At 49.0% G+C, this 12573-nt stretch overlaps 1 protein-coding gene across 1 annotated transcript; it reads right to left on the bottom strand.

The window, feature by feature from the left end:
* Positions 1–3300: 3300 nt before the first annotated feature.
* On the bottom strand, positions 3301–12516 carry LOC149851735 (ral guanine nucleotide dissociation stimulator-like 1). Its single transcript, XM_090030428.1, has 3 exons — positions 12223–12516; positions 7078–7277; positions 3301–5564 (listed from the first exon to the last, which is right to left on the bottom strand). Exons 1-2 carry the CDS (start codon positions 12347–12349, stop codon positions 7102–7104), a joined length of 303 nt encoding a protein of 100 aa, XP_089886554.1. The 5' UTR covers positions 12350–12516; the 3' UTR covers positions 3301–5564; positions 7078–7101.
* Between the last annotated feature and the right edge of the window lie 57 nt (positions 12517–12573).

Genomic DNA, 12573 nt, shown 5'->3' with positions numbered 1-12573 from the left:
ACCATGTACTGCCATGGCTACCACTAAGACATTAATTCATCAAGTCTTCACAAGATGGAGAATGCCCGTAACAAAAAACAAAAAAAAGGGAAAAAGATTTTTTAAAAAAGCTTTCCCTCACAGATATAATTTATAAAAATATTTCTATGCATTTGGAGCTGAAACTATTTGACAGTATTCCTTTGAAAGGGAAAAAATATGAAAATGTGAATGTCAACTCCGCAGTTCATTGTTTGAGCCTCATGGGAATTGTGTAATACCGGACAGCAAGGCAACTGGCCTGTGGTGTGTTTTTACATATGAGGAACAAGCCTCTCCTTTTTTGGAAGAATTCTTCTATACTCAATATTGGCTAACATGTCAGCATGGTAAATCATCTATTTTATAAAGGGGTCCCATCATTCAGGCGATTCTAGACGATATAACTTGGCTTTAGCTGATGATAGATTAGATCTTTCTCTGTGCAACATGAAGAGCCAAGGGAAAAAACCATCCTGGATTCAAATGTCTTTAGACTGTGTCAGCTGCTGGGTGATCAGTACATTTGAGTGTGTGGTTATTTTTGATTTTGTGGGGGGTTTTTTAATAATCACTGGTAAAGTTGTGCTCTGGGGAGGGGGTCTTCCCCAGGCCATAGTCTATGATTTTGGAGTGGCAGAGGGTTCCCCTTGGGAAAAACTCCAGAGCCACAATCAGGTCTCTGTTTTCCAGCCAGCTGTGCTTGCATCAACTCCATTTACAGCCTGGGCATGCAGCAGCTGTCAGTGTTCAAGAATAAACAGCTTGCCTTGCAGCATATTGGAGAACCCAAAAAGCATGGAAATTGATTAAAAAAACTTCAAGTTAGTAGTCTTGCTAATAAGGAATTTTAACATGGTCTTCAGGAAGAGAAGATGGAGATATTTTTGTGGCATCCACTTTTTGGCAGCATTGAACCAGAATGTCAGCTTGGAGCCGCAGTGGGAGCTGAAACTACTGGGAGGTATCATAGCCACAAAAACAGGGGGAAAGCAATGCACAACTCAGCTTTTCTGTGTAGAATTGTGGGCATGAATATGGCATTGCAAATATTTCACTTAATTTCAGATTTCCCTCAGAAATGGGATGGCTTTTCAATGCAGGTGGCTTTGCACAGGACATATATGGAAATATTGAGATCAGCACCTTTTCCATTGGGAGCATCTCCATTCCCTTTGGTTTCAGAGGTCAAGCTGCCCTTATCTCATTGTATTTGATGATAGCTCAGGCCTGAAGTGCCATACAGCCATAGCGCCAGGTTGAATGGTTTATGATGAAGGCTTGAACGGCATGCCGTAGTACAGTGCACACTGAGGTACTGCTTTGCATCTGGGGGAGACTAAGTTCTGTGCCTATGTCTCCGAGGCAGATTTTAAACACTTTCTAGTAGATTCCCAGCTACTTATGACAGGCATCTATGCACTAGACAGCCCCCAAATGTACAAGTGCACAGACCAATATTGGGGGTGGGGGTGCAGTATTGGGCCCCCCAGCACTTCAGGATGAAATTCAGAGCCTGCGAGAGAGTGCCCGCAGTGAGAGTGCTTTTGAAGCAAGTAAGTAAACGGCAGTGTCTGGCTATCAAGCCCCCCGCTTGGACCCGTGTGTGTTGGGGCTGGCAGAGCTTCCCACGGTTTGATCCACTGTGTGGTGGGCTTGAGAGACAGGCAGGCAGGGCTCTGCAGGCAAGAGATGAAGCATGGCACAGGCATATACTGCAATGAATGGCAACCAGCAGAAGGACGCTGGGGGGCCAGCTCAGCGGCCCCTGCTGCCATGTGCTGCCAGTGCCCCCCAGGTCCTTCAGGCTGGATCCCAGCTCGGAGTGGGCTGGAGGCTGTCAAGCCCTGTCCTGAACACCAAGAGCCCAGGGACAGGTTTCATGATGCACAGGCAGTCGGTCCCCCAGTTCTGCACAGCAGGAGACGAGCTCCACAAGGATGTCTGTTGTTGTGCGTGGATGTAGGACAGCGATTCATGCCCATTTGTAGACTTGATGCCAGAGCTCACCCTCAGGGGGAACTTGCCTGACTCAGGCCAACAAGGTGAGGCTCTTAGTGAGACAGCGACATCACTGTGTGGGCTGTACTAAATACACTTGAGTGAACAGAGAAAACTGCCCGATCATTTCTTTGGCCGTGATGTAAGTACCTGTCTCACACACTCACACACACACAGCATACACAATAACCAAAAGGATCTTGGAGTCATCACTGACTCCAGGATGAACATGGGCCGGCAGTGTGGGGATGCAGTCAGGAAGGCCAGCCACACCTTGTCATGCATCCACAAGTGCATCTCAAGCAGGTCCAAGGAGGTGATCCTCCCCTCTATGTGACACTGGTCAGGCCGCAGCTGGAGCACTGCGTTCAGTTCTGGGTGCTGCACTTCAGGAGGGATGTGGACAGCATGGAGAGGGTCCAGAGGAGGCCTCTCATGATCAGGGGACAGCAGGGCAGGCCCTACAAGGAGACGCTACAGGACCTGAATCTGTCCAGCCTCCACAAAAGAAGGGTGAGGGGGGATCTAGTAGCCTGTTACAAACTAGTCAGGGGGGACCAGCAGGCAGTGGGGAAGTCCCTGTTCCCCCGAGCACTGCCAGGAGTGACCAGGAATAATGGTCACAAGCTAGCAGAGGCTAGATTCAGGCTAGATATCAGGAGGCGCTACTTCACGGTCAGGGCAGCCAGGATCTGGAACCAACTTCCAAGGGAAGTGGTGCTGGTTCGTACCCTGGGGGTCTTCAAGAGGAGGTTAGATGAACACCTTGCTGGGGTCGTTTGACCCCAGTGCTCTTTCCTGCCACGGCAGGGGGTCGGACTAGATGATCTACTCCGGTCCCTCCCCACCCTAGAAACTATGAAACTATGAAACACGACTGAGCTCCCTGCTCTGTGTCAAGGCAGAGTTTTCTCACCATGGTCTGCTCAACGTGCTGGAGAATGGGAGGCCCCTGTTTGGCAAGTCACATTTTAAAACTCAGGCTATGCAGTGCACCTGCCTTTGCGTGTAAACCACTTCACGTGGAGAAGTGAGACAAGGTGGGATAACATGTGATAGATGAAGCCCAAGCTGTTAGATGGATGAGGAGGAATCTTAGTTAAGCATAAAATTATAGCTGTTTGTAGTGTTTCAGCTCTTGAAGCAGTAGTGCCTCCTTAGAAACAGAACTTTTAATGATCCTTGAAAAATATCTGTTCCCTCTTCCCATTACAAGGAGGTGAAGGACATGGAACCGTTTAATGCCAGAAAAGGAAAGATCTAACCTTGTACAATTTAACACATAAAACCATTTATTCTGTGGACATTTGATCAAGGAAATCCCGCAGTGTGTCTGCACCTCTCCCTGAAGAACGGCACCGATTCTTCCTATAATTCTCCCTAGTTCATCTACTAGCTGAATGGGAACAGGGACATCTCCAGTGATGATGAAGTGCCAGGATCCAGGACAGGGACATTTCTACCTGGGAGAAGTGGCACAATCTGTGCGTTCTCCTTTGCGTGACGAAGGGTGAGGGAGCCCAAAACCTTCCAAATAAGGAAATTGTTGTGCAACTATTTACTTGGTCTAATAGAAGATATCACCTTGCAGTATCTGGTATAACCACTTTTTTCACCTTCCCTTTTTCACTTGCTTTTAACTGTTGAACAGTTTTTCTTTCCAGTTTAAAACTGCTCATGCTTCATCTTACCAACAAAAAATTACTGTTCTTGGAAATGCTAAGTGAGATTAGTTGCACTGTTTTTGTTTCCATGTGTGAGAGGGGAAAACAGCACTTTCCTGTAGGCTGCAGTCACAGGTCACAACTCAGAATTGAACTGGCTGCAACTAGACAGACAGACCTGGGGTTGTAGCTTTCTTGAGGCACGCGACACTCTGTTCAAACATCTGCTTAACGCTGCACAGCACACAGCCATCAAGATCACGTGCAAGTCTTTTGGGCCTGGACCTGTGGTTCTGGTCCTTAGAGACCTTGGTGTAAGCAGCAAAGTTCATCAAGGATGAGCCTTTTGGCAGGTATGAGTAGATGTACTTGGAAATTGTGGGTAGGTGCAGCAACCAGGCCACACTTCAGAGGTAAGCTGAACTTTGAGATGACTTAAGAGTTCAACATGTCCACTCCAGAGACTGCAAAGATGAGAAAGGGACATGATGTGGTGGGGACAGAAGAAAGGGAAGGTGGCGATTTTACACATTCCAAAATTAGGTCTTACTTTGTAAAGCTGTATTCTTGCTGGGACTCCATACCCATCGCAAACCTTGATTATAACTATATCTATCTCTATAATGGCCCAAAGAATTGTGGAGAAAACTCAAAGTCATTGGAAATCATTGGGTATTAATTTCTCTGAAGGTTCTCAGAAGTAGGCTGCTCATTGTCCATGCCCGCTTTCTGCTGCACTTGTTTCCCAAATACCAAGTGTTATCTGTGAAAAATCTCATTAGGAACAAATTGTAAAAACGGTTCTCTATTTTCTTCATTTCCTACTGCAGTTTTCTGAGCAGCAGGTTGGGGTCCTGACGCCAGAGTCATTCCAGTCTGCTTTCATTCCAATTATTTCCACTTTCCCGAGGGATGTCTAAACACCTGACGGCTGCTTGAGCATCCCAGGGCCAGCCATGTAAAAAAACACCAGCTAATTTCTAATGTTATCGTAATTTCAGTAAAATATTAATGACTGTTGAATCAAAGGTAGGGGGAAGAAAGCTTAGAAACTCAAAATAGTTTGAAACTTTCTAAATGTTCTGAGTGCCCTCGTTTCATTTTGAAGCTGTTTCAAATCCTTTAGTTCTGTTTCAACTTCACTGTTTTGAGCTCAAAGTGCATTGAAACAGCTTGGAAATGGAACACCCGGCAAAATTTTGCACAGACCTGACTAAATATATAGCCTGCATTAATTCAGATGCGTGATCAAAGGCTACCATGCCACCATTTGCTCTAAGGGATTTCTCTGATATTGCTCTATCCTGTGCCTTATTCCAAACCTACTCCTTGTAACCAATAAAGTTCTCCTGTGTACCTAGCATGGGAGACTCATTGGGAGAGGGTGTAGTTTATGCCTTGGGACTCCTTGGTTCGGCTGAGTAGGGGGACCACTATTTGTGCTTCACACAGGGAAGCACCCCAAGTTCTTGCAGTGGATCAAAAACCGTCAAGGACTACTAGGTCTGTGTTTCCCATGAGGCACAGAGCCAAGATCAGTCCAGATCAAGGATGGTGGCCTCATTAGCCCCAGCCTTGCAGGTGTCCTCCAGGAGTGGTGTTAGCTGGACGTGAGGTGCTCCCAGGGAGGCGCTTGGAGCCTGGAAGGTGCTTAGGCACAGTGAGGCGGGTGGCTCGAGGCCGGAGCACCCCCTACTGGCCCTCCACGTGTGATGGTAGTTGTGGGATCTGACAACCTGCTGTCTTGAAGGCATCATTTGGGGAAGGGAACAGAGTCACTGAAAACCCTTGAGCAAACAATCTCTCATTTGGCATCGGGTCAAGTGGACAGTGTAGATAGCGACGGTGGCTGACGAATATGACCCCATAACTGTGGTCGACCTGGAAGAGGTGATGAAAGAGAGAGGAAGGAGCAGAAGAGAAGACCAGATTAAGATCCTGTGTGATGAAGACCAGGACACAAGGTCACCTCCGCACATGCATGCAGAACCCGAGTGGCCATCCTCTGAGTGGGACTTGTGGAAATACCAGCTGCAGCTGGAAGCTGAGGAGTGCAAGCTCAAGCATGAGCTGGAGCAGACACAGATGGGGATGGTGGAGAAGGAGACCCAGCACTAGCACAAAGAGGCCCAGCACCCACGAGAGCATGAAGCCCAAGAGGCCAGGCTCAAGTGTAAGCATGATCTCTCAGTACTCAGGATGCAGTCAAACACTGGAGTTGGAGGCGCTTAGCCAGCCCCAGCTGCTCCCCTCAGACTGAACACCCCAGTCTTCCCTCACAACATACATGGAGATGATCCAGAAGCCTCCTAAATAATTTTGAAAATCAAGCACACCAATGGTAGCTGGGAAAAGGTGAGTTCATGAGACACAGAGCTGCACAGATAACAGATGACTGGTCTGTAGGGAAGAGCTCTGGTTCTCCACCTTTCCTGGAGGGGACCCGTGCCGGATCGTCTCCGACGCAAAGAATCTGCACATGACCAGGGGGAGTTGCCCATCCAGTGAGTCCAACCTGGCCGGGGGAAGGCAAGCCCTCCAGGGACCGGGAAGGAGATAGCAATGCGGGTGCAGTTCTTCCCTAGAAGGGAGCGAGCATGTCCCTACCCTGAACACAAGGGTGGGATTAAACAGGAGAAAGAGCTGTCTTGGGACCCATGCAAGGAAGAACGGGGCAAGCAGCCAAACTGAGAATAAGACTCTGAACAGGATCATTTCGGCTGAAGCCTGAACAACGGCCACAGAGGTGAGTAACAACACGCCTGGAAGACCTGGTGCGGTTGGGGCAGGTATAGGGATGGGAGAGACCTGTGAAGTCCAACTGATATCTTGAGCATATAAGTAACCTCGGCTCCCGAGCGTGTTTGTGCATCACAAGCTGTTGAGGAGCAGGCTGTGACCAGGGAGCCAGCGAGCAGGGACTGCCAACAGGGCAGCAGTTTGATGGCAGTTCACAGGCCAGTCATGGGCAGGAGCACACGGGGGCCTATGACAGAGACTTCAGTTCAGTGAAGGAGGAGGAGTGCAGCAGGGAGCTGCCGGTCGGGAGGGAGGAGTACCTGGAGGCATGGGGGGGGTGGGAAAGGGGCTGTGGGTTGGGAGTGAGGGGCACCGGCAGGGCTGGGGGGGCAGGGGGAAGGCTATATACCCCTTCCCCCACCTAGGTGTCTGCTTTTTTGCAGCTGCAAAACCCTACCCCATTCCCCACTTGAAATAAACCTCCCTCCCGTTTTCCCCCTATCCCTCCCACTCCTTGTTCCTGCCCACCATCCCCCATGAATATAACTTACATTCCCCTCTGCTCCCCATTCCCACCTGACCCCACCCCTCCCATGCCTGCACCCCAACCCCCCCACAGGTTCCCAGTGTCCCCCAGCCTGCAAATGTTCTTTACGTCAGCTCCTCCTTAGACAATTTTTCAGCTGGGGCTGACCCTGCTGCCTCTAAAGAGCCTAGGTAGGCGCCTCCTCCTTTTAGTGGGTTCATCCAGCCGTGGGCCAACAACAGGACATGGCTTTCGCCTTAAGCTGAGGACTGCAGTGGACTGGCTGTCCATCTCATAAAACACATTTGCTCCCTGTGGGAAGACTAGCTCTGCAGAAAGAGAAAAGCAAAGAAGCGTTGAGTGATTTACTCTGGATAGTAGCACTACAAGCAAGCAAAGAAAATGGGTGAGCCTTCAAAGGTGCATTCTGGCTGGGCACATGCCCCTTTGAAGTCCAAAGAAGGTTCTTTAACATGGTTTTTACTAGTTACAACACCTCCTTTCCCACCAGCAAAAGTATGAGCAGATGTTGGACCATCCAAAGTCATGCTTCCGGAAGTTTGAAAACACCAAACTGACCAGTGTACTAAATGAAACAGTTTTCTGGCTCTGAGATCATTGACTACAGGCAGTAGCACAATGTATACACAAAGGCCTGTACATTTAGGTTGAAAGGCAATGATTTGATATGCTTCCTTAATGCATCGTTTCCACGTGTGGTTTTCTACAGCTTGCATGTGTTGGGTTCTTTATCCAGCAAATAGGTCAAGGCAAATTCTTGTCCATTCAGCTGAGACAAGCCCTTTACCTCATCATGCACCAAGAGCAGGGGTTGAACCTTGCCTTTGGGCATCAGAGGAGATTGCTGCTCCCTGAGCTGGCAGATACCTGTCTGCTAGCAATGGGAGACAGGTGTTTTCCAAAAAGGTGCGTGTGTGGGGAGGGGGAACACTGGGGCATTGGGTTGCTGGGTCCCAGAGGTGAGCAGGAGGAAGCCTGCTCAGCCTGGCTTTCTCCCCTCCCTTTGCATCCTCCCTCTCTTCACTGGCTCTGAAAGAGGGCTGGTAAATCCAGGGCAGGGCCGGATACTGCTGCTGATTTGATGGTGATGATAGTTTGACCTCGCAATGGTCAGGGATTGATGGTAGACTCTCCTGCTGCCACTCAAGATACCCAGCAGGCTTAGGGCTTGCCAAACACTGCAAGTACAATGCCTACAATCAAGTAGCCTCTGTGAAGGTGAAGCGATTCTGTGGGTAATGCTCTGGATTTATACAGTGCTTTCCCCAGTAGGGTTTTTGACCATAAGTATGGCTTTTGGCATGACAATAGTACAAATACATAGTCAAGATGAGCATGGGCATGCAAAAACTCAAACAACTGGTGGCCAGGATCCCATGGAAAGTCAGTTTAAAGGAAAAAGGAATCAGGGAAATTGGTTGTACCTTCGAGAGAATATTAAAGGCACTAGGATATGCCATCCCTGTGCAAGGAAGGTTAAGAATCACATCAAAGGACTGGCTTGGCTAAACAGCCAATGCTTTTGTGACTTGAAACTTCACAAGGAATCTCTCCAAATGTAGGAACGTAGCTACAATACTACAGATGACAATAAAGGAAAAATCCAGGCAGGCCAAGGCACTGCAATACAGCTAGTATGAGACACACAAGCATCCGGTCAAGTTAGATGTCACGGACCAAAGGAAGTGTAGATCCATTAGTGAGTGGAGAAAGGGAACTAAAATTGCTCAATATGGAAAAGGCAACGTGTTTAATGACTTCTTATCTCAGTCTGCATAAAACGTGTCGTAGAGGTCTCAAGGAACTGAGCATACACTTAGGAAATCTGCAGATGATGCCAAGCGAGGTAGGACAGCAGATGATCTGGAAGATAGGCTGAGGATTCTCAGTGACCTTGACCAATTGGAAAAATGCTCTTCAATTAAGGAAACAATAGTATAATAGTTACAGGAGTACAGCACAAGCTAAGTATGAGTCATCACTGTAATCTTGTTACAAAAACCGGAAAAGAACCAGAGCCTATGGGGCTGTATTAATATACATGTTGTATGCAAAGTAGGGGAAACCATTTTTCAATGATATTCCAGCCTTAGCTGGAAAACTGTGGCCAATTCGAGGCACCATGCTTCATGACAAGCAGATCAATTGGAAGGAGGCCAGAGAAGAACAACAATGAGGAAAGATCTAATATTTTCCTAGACAGAAAATGTTGGAAGATGGGGATTATGTAATCCTGAGAAAATGGAGGGGGTGTTAGAAATCTTCAAGAAGGGTTGTTACTTGTAAAGAGGATCTATAATTTTCTGTCGTTATCGTAGGTATAGTAATGGGCTTACATTCCAGCAGGGGACATTGAAGCTGGAAATTAGGAAATACTTCCTAAGTCTCAGGTGGTGAAGTCATGAAACAGATTGCTGAGAGAGATTGTCAGGAAGATGGGGCTAGGCACTGGGTCTCCCACTCCCTGCGTGAGTAACCGTCCCAGTATTTTAAACAATACATTTTGGGAGGGCCCTCATTCTCCTCCCAGCTCTCCGATGAATTTTTGCCCAGCCAACGTGACATGACTTATAGTACGGCCTAATGGGCGTACCTGACCTGTTCATGGCTCCAAACATGCCGAGCTGGAGCACAAGCCCACCCAAAACTGCAGCTATGTGGCTGCGGCCATGCCGTTTAGGCACACAAGGTGAAGTGGGATATAGCCCTGGGACTCAGTTGACATGCACGGGCAAGAAAGGAGCTGTGCCCATTTCAAACATCTAGTCAACTTCAGTCTTCTCCAGAAAGTGGTTGAAGGCACGGATGTAATAACTCACGAGGGGACTGGACATATCAGGACAAAAAACAGCTTCAGCCAATACTTAACTAACTGGAGGAGAGGGAGGCTGTACTGTGCTGCACCAGAATGAATACTGTGACGCCCAGTTTACACAAGTCATCACAAATTCCTGGTGCACAGGTCGTAGATTTTTTTCAAGCAGCATGGATTTCAGGGAGTGGATCTGAACTGTGTCTTCCCTGTGGCTTTCTGGGCACCAGTCAGTCAGTGTACAGGTGATGCTCCAGTTCTTTCTTCTTTTTCAGGTGGTCCTGACTTCAGACAGCTGTACACGGTGTAGACAGCGGTGGATCTCTAATTGTCAGTCTTCCCCAACTGCACCCATGCCATCCCAAAGGGGAGTAGAGGTGTGCTGACTCCTACCAGCTAATCAAGAGGGAGGTCTACTCCACCTGGCTATGAGATGAAACAATGCACTATTTCTACAATGGATTCATAGGATTCATGTTCTTCTGCAAACATGAGGAGGATATTTTAACCAGCAAAAAGTTTTGCTCTCCTACCAAGAAGGACTATGTTACAGTCGCCCGAGGATGTAGGGGGGCAGTCAGGAAGGCCAAGGCAGAGATGGAGATAGGACTAGCTTTCCGGATTAAGGACAATAAGAAGTCCTTCTTCAAATACATAGGGGGTAAAAAGAGGGTCCCGGGTAATGTGGGGCCCCTGCAGGACACGATGGGCAACTTAGTCATCACGCCAGATGACAAAGCTAACATATTTAACGATTTCTTTGCCTCTGTCTTCCTAAGTAGGGACCAGTTCAGCCACCTCCCTGCTGGGCCCCCCTCGGGCCCCGGGAGAGACACGCCTGGGCCAGGGGTTAGCGAGGAGTTAGTTAGGGTACTTCTGGAGAGGCTGGACGTGTTCAAGTCCGCTGGTCCGGACGATCTTCACCCTAGGGTACTACAGGAACTGGCCGAGGTCATTGCAGGACCCCTGGCGCGGCTCTATGAGCACTCGTGGTGCTCTGGTGAGGTGCCGGAGGACTGGAAGAGGGCCAATGTAGTCCCTATCTTCAAAAAGGGAAAAAAAGAGGACCCGGGAAATTACAGGCCAGTTAGTCTTACCTCAATCCCGGGTAAGCTCTTTGAAAAAATTATCCTGGCACACATCCAGGAGGGCCTTGCGGGGGAATGCATGCTCAGGGGCAACCAACATGGGTTCATCAGTGGCAGGTCTTGTCAGACCAACCTGGCGGCCTTTTACGATCAGGTCACCAAATCATTAGACGCAGGGGTTGCTGTGGATGTAGTCTTTCTGGACTTCCGGAAGGCTTTCGATACTGTCTCTCACCCTGTCCTCATCAAAAAGCTGGGAGACTGTGGTGTCGATGCCCACACGGTCAAATGGGTCGCCAACTGGTTGGAGGGCCGCACCCAGAGGGTGGTAGTGGATGGGTTCTTCTCGACCTGGAAGGATGTGGGCAGTGGGGTTCCGCAGGGCTCGGTCCTCGGGCCTGCACTGTTCAACATCTTCATCAGTGACTTGGATGAGGGGGTAGAAAGCACCCTGTTCAAGTTTGCTGATGACACTAAGATGTGGGGGGGATGTGGGTGCACTAGAAGGGTGCAATAGGCTACAAGCTGACCTTGACAGGTTGCAACGGTGGGCGGATGAGAATAGGATGGGGTTTAACACTGATAAGTGCAAGGTGTTGCACATGGGGAGGAAGAACCGGCACCACACTTACAGGTTGGGGATCTCCCCTCTTGCCAGCACGGAGACGGAAAAGGATCTTGGAGTCGTCATTGACTCCACGATGAACATGGGCCGGCAGTGTAGGGAGGCAGTCAAGAAGGCCAACCGTACCGTCATGCATCCACAGATGCATCTCGAGCAGGTCCAGGGAGGTGATCCTCCCCCTCTATGCGGCACTGGTCAGGCCACAGCTGGAGTACTGCGTCCAGTTCTGGGCACCGCACTTCAAGAGGGATGTGGACGATATGGAAAGAGTCCAGAGGAGGGCCACTCGTATGATCAGGGGTCAGCAGGGCAGGCCTTATGAGGAGAGGCTACGGGACCTGAACCTGTTTAGCCTCCACAAGAGAAGGTTAAGGGGGGACCTTGTGGCCTGCTACAAACTGGTCAGGGGGGATCAGCAGGTATTGGGGGAGTCCCTGTTCCCCCGTGTGCTGCCAGGAGTGACCAGGAATAACGGTCACAAGCTGGCGGAGGGTAAGTTTAGATTAGATATTAGGAGGCGCTACTTCACAGTCAGGGTGGCTAGGGCCCGGAACCGGCTTCCAGGGGAAGTGGTGCAGGCTCCTAGCCTGGGGATTTTTAAAAGGAAGTTAGATGAGCACCTTGCCGGGGTCATCTGACCCCGGTGCTCTTTCCTGCCAAGGCAGGGGGTCGGACTAGATGATCTACCTAGGTCCCTTCCGACTCTAGCTACTATGAAACTATGAAACCTTTGTGCTCTGAGATGACCTGCACGAAATCGTATTTTTCCATTTCCTCCAGGTCCAGGTGGTACTTTGTCATGTTTTTGAAATCACATCCGGAGTCCTGTCTTGGCAGGTTAACTGGAAAAAGCATTTTGCAATGAATGATTTTGCTTCTTTGTTTCTTGACATTTGTTTTCAGTTTATCTATCTGGCATGGTGGTTTGGGGTCTCATCGGTGAGGTACAGACAGCGCAGGAATGGAAATTACAGAGAGATGGAAATAGCCTTATGCACAGAACATCCTAGCAAAGGGTGATGGTTTCTGTGTGTATTTTACCCTACCAAGCTGCATCTCTAGATTTTGTTTGTCCCCCG

The sequence above is a fragment of the Crocodylus siamensis genome, unplaced genomic scaffold, assembly GCF_052110815.1.
Source record: "Crocodylus siamensis isolate JL-2025a unplaced genomic scaffold, ASM5211081v1 HiC_scaffold_301, whole genome shotgun sequence".
Lineage (NCBI taxonomy): Eukaryota > Metazoa > Chordata > Crocodylia > Crocodylidae > Crocodylus > Crocodylus siamensis.
Note: the sequence above shows the minus strand (reverse complement) of the source record. Positions and strands in the feature narration are given on the sequence as shown.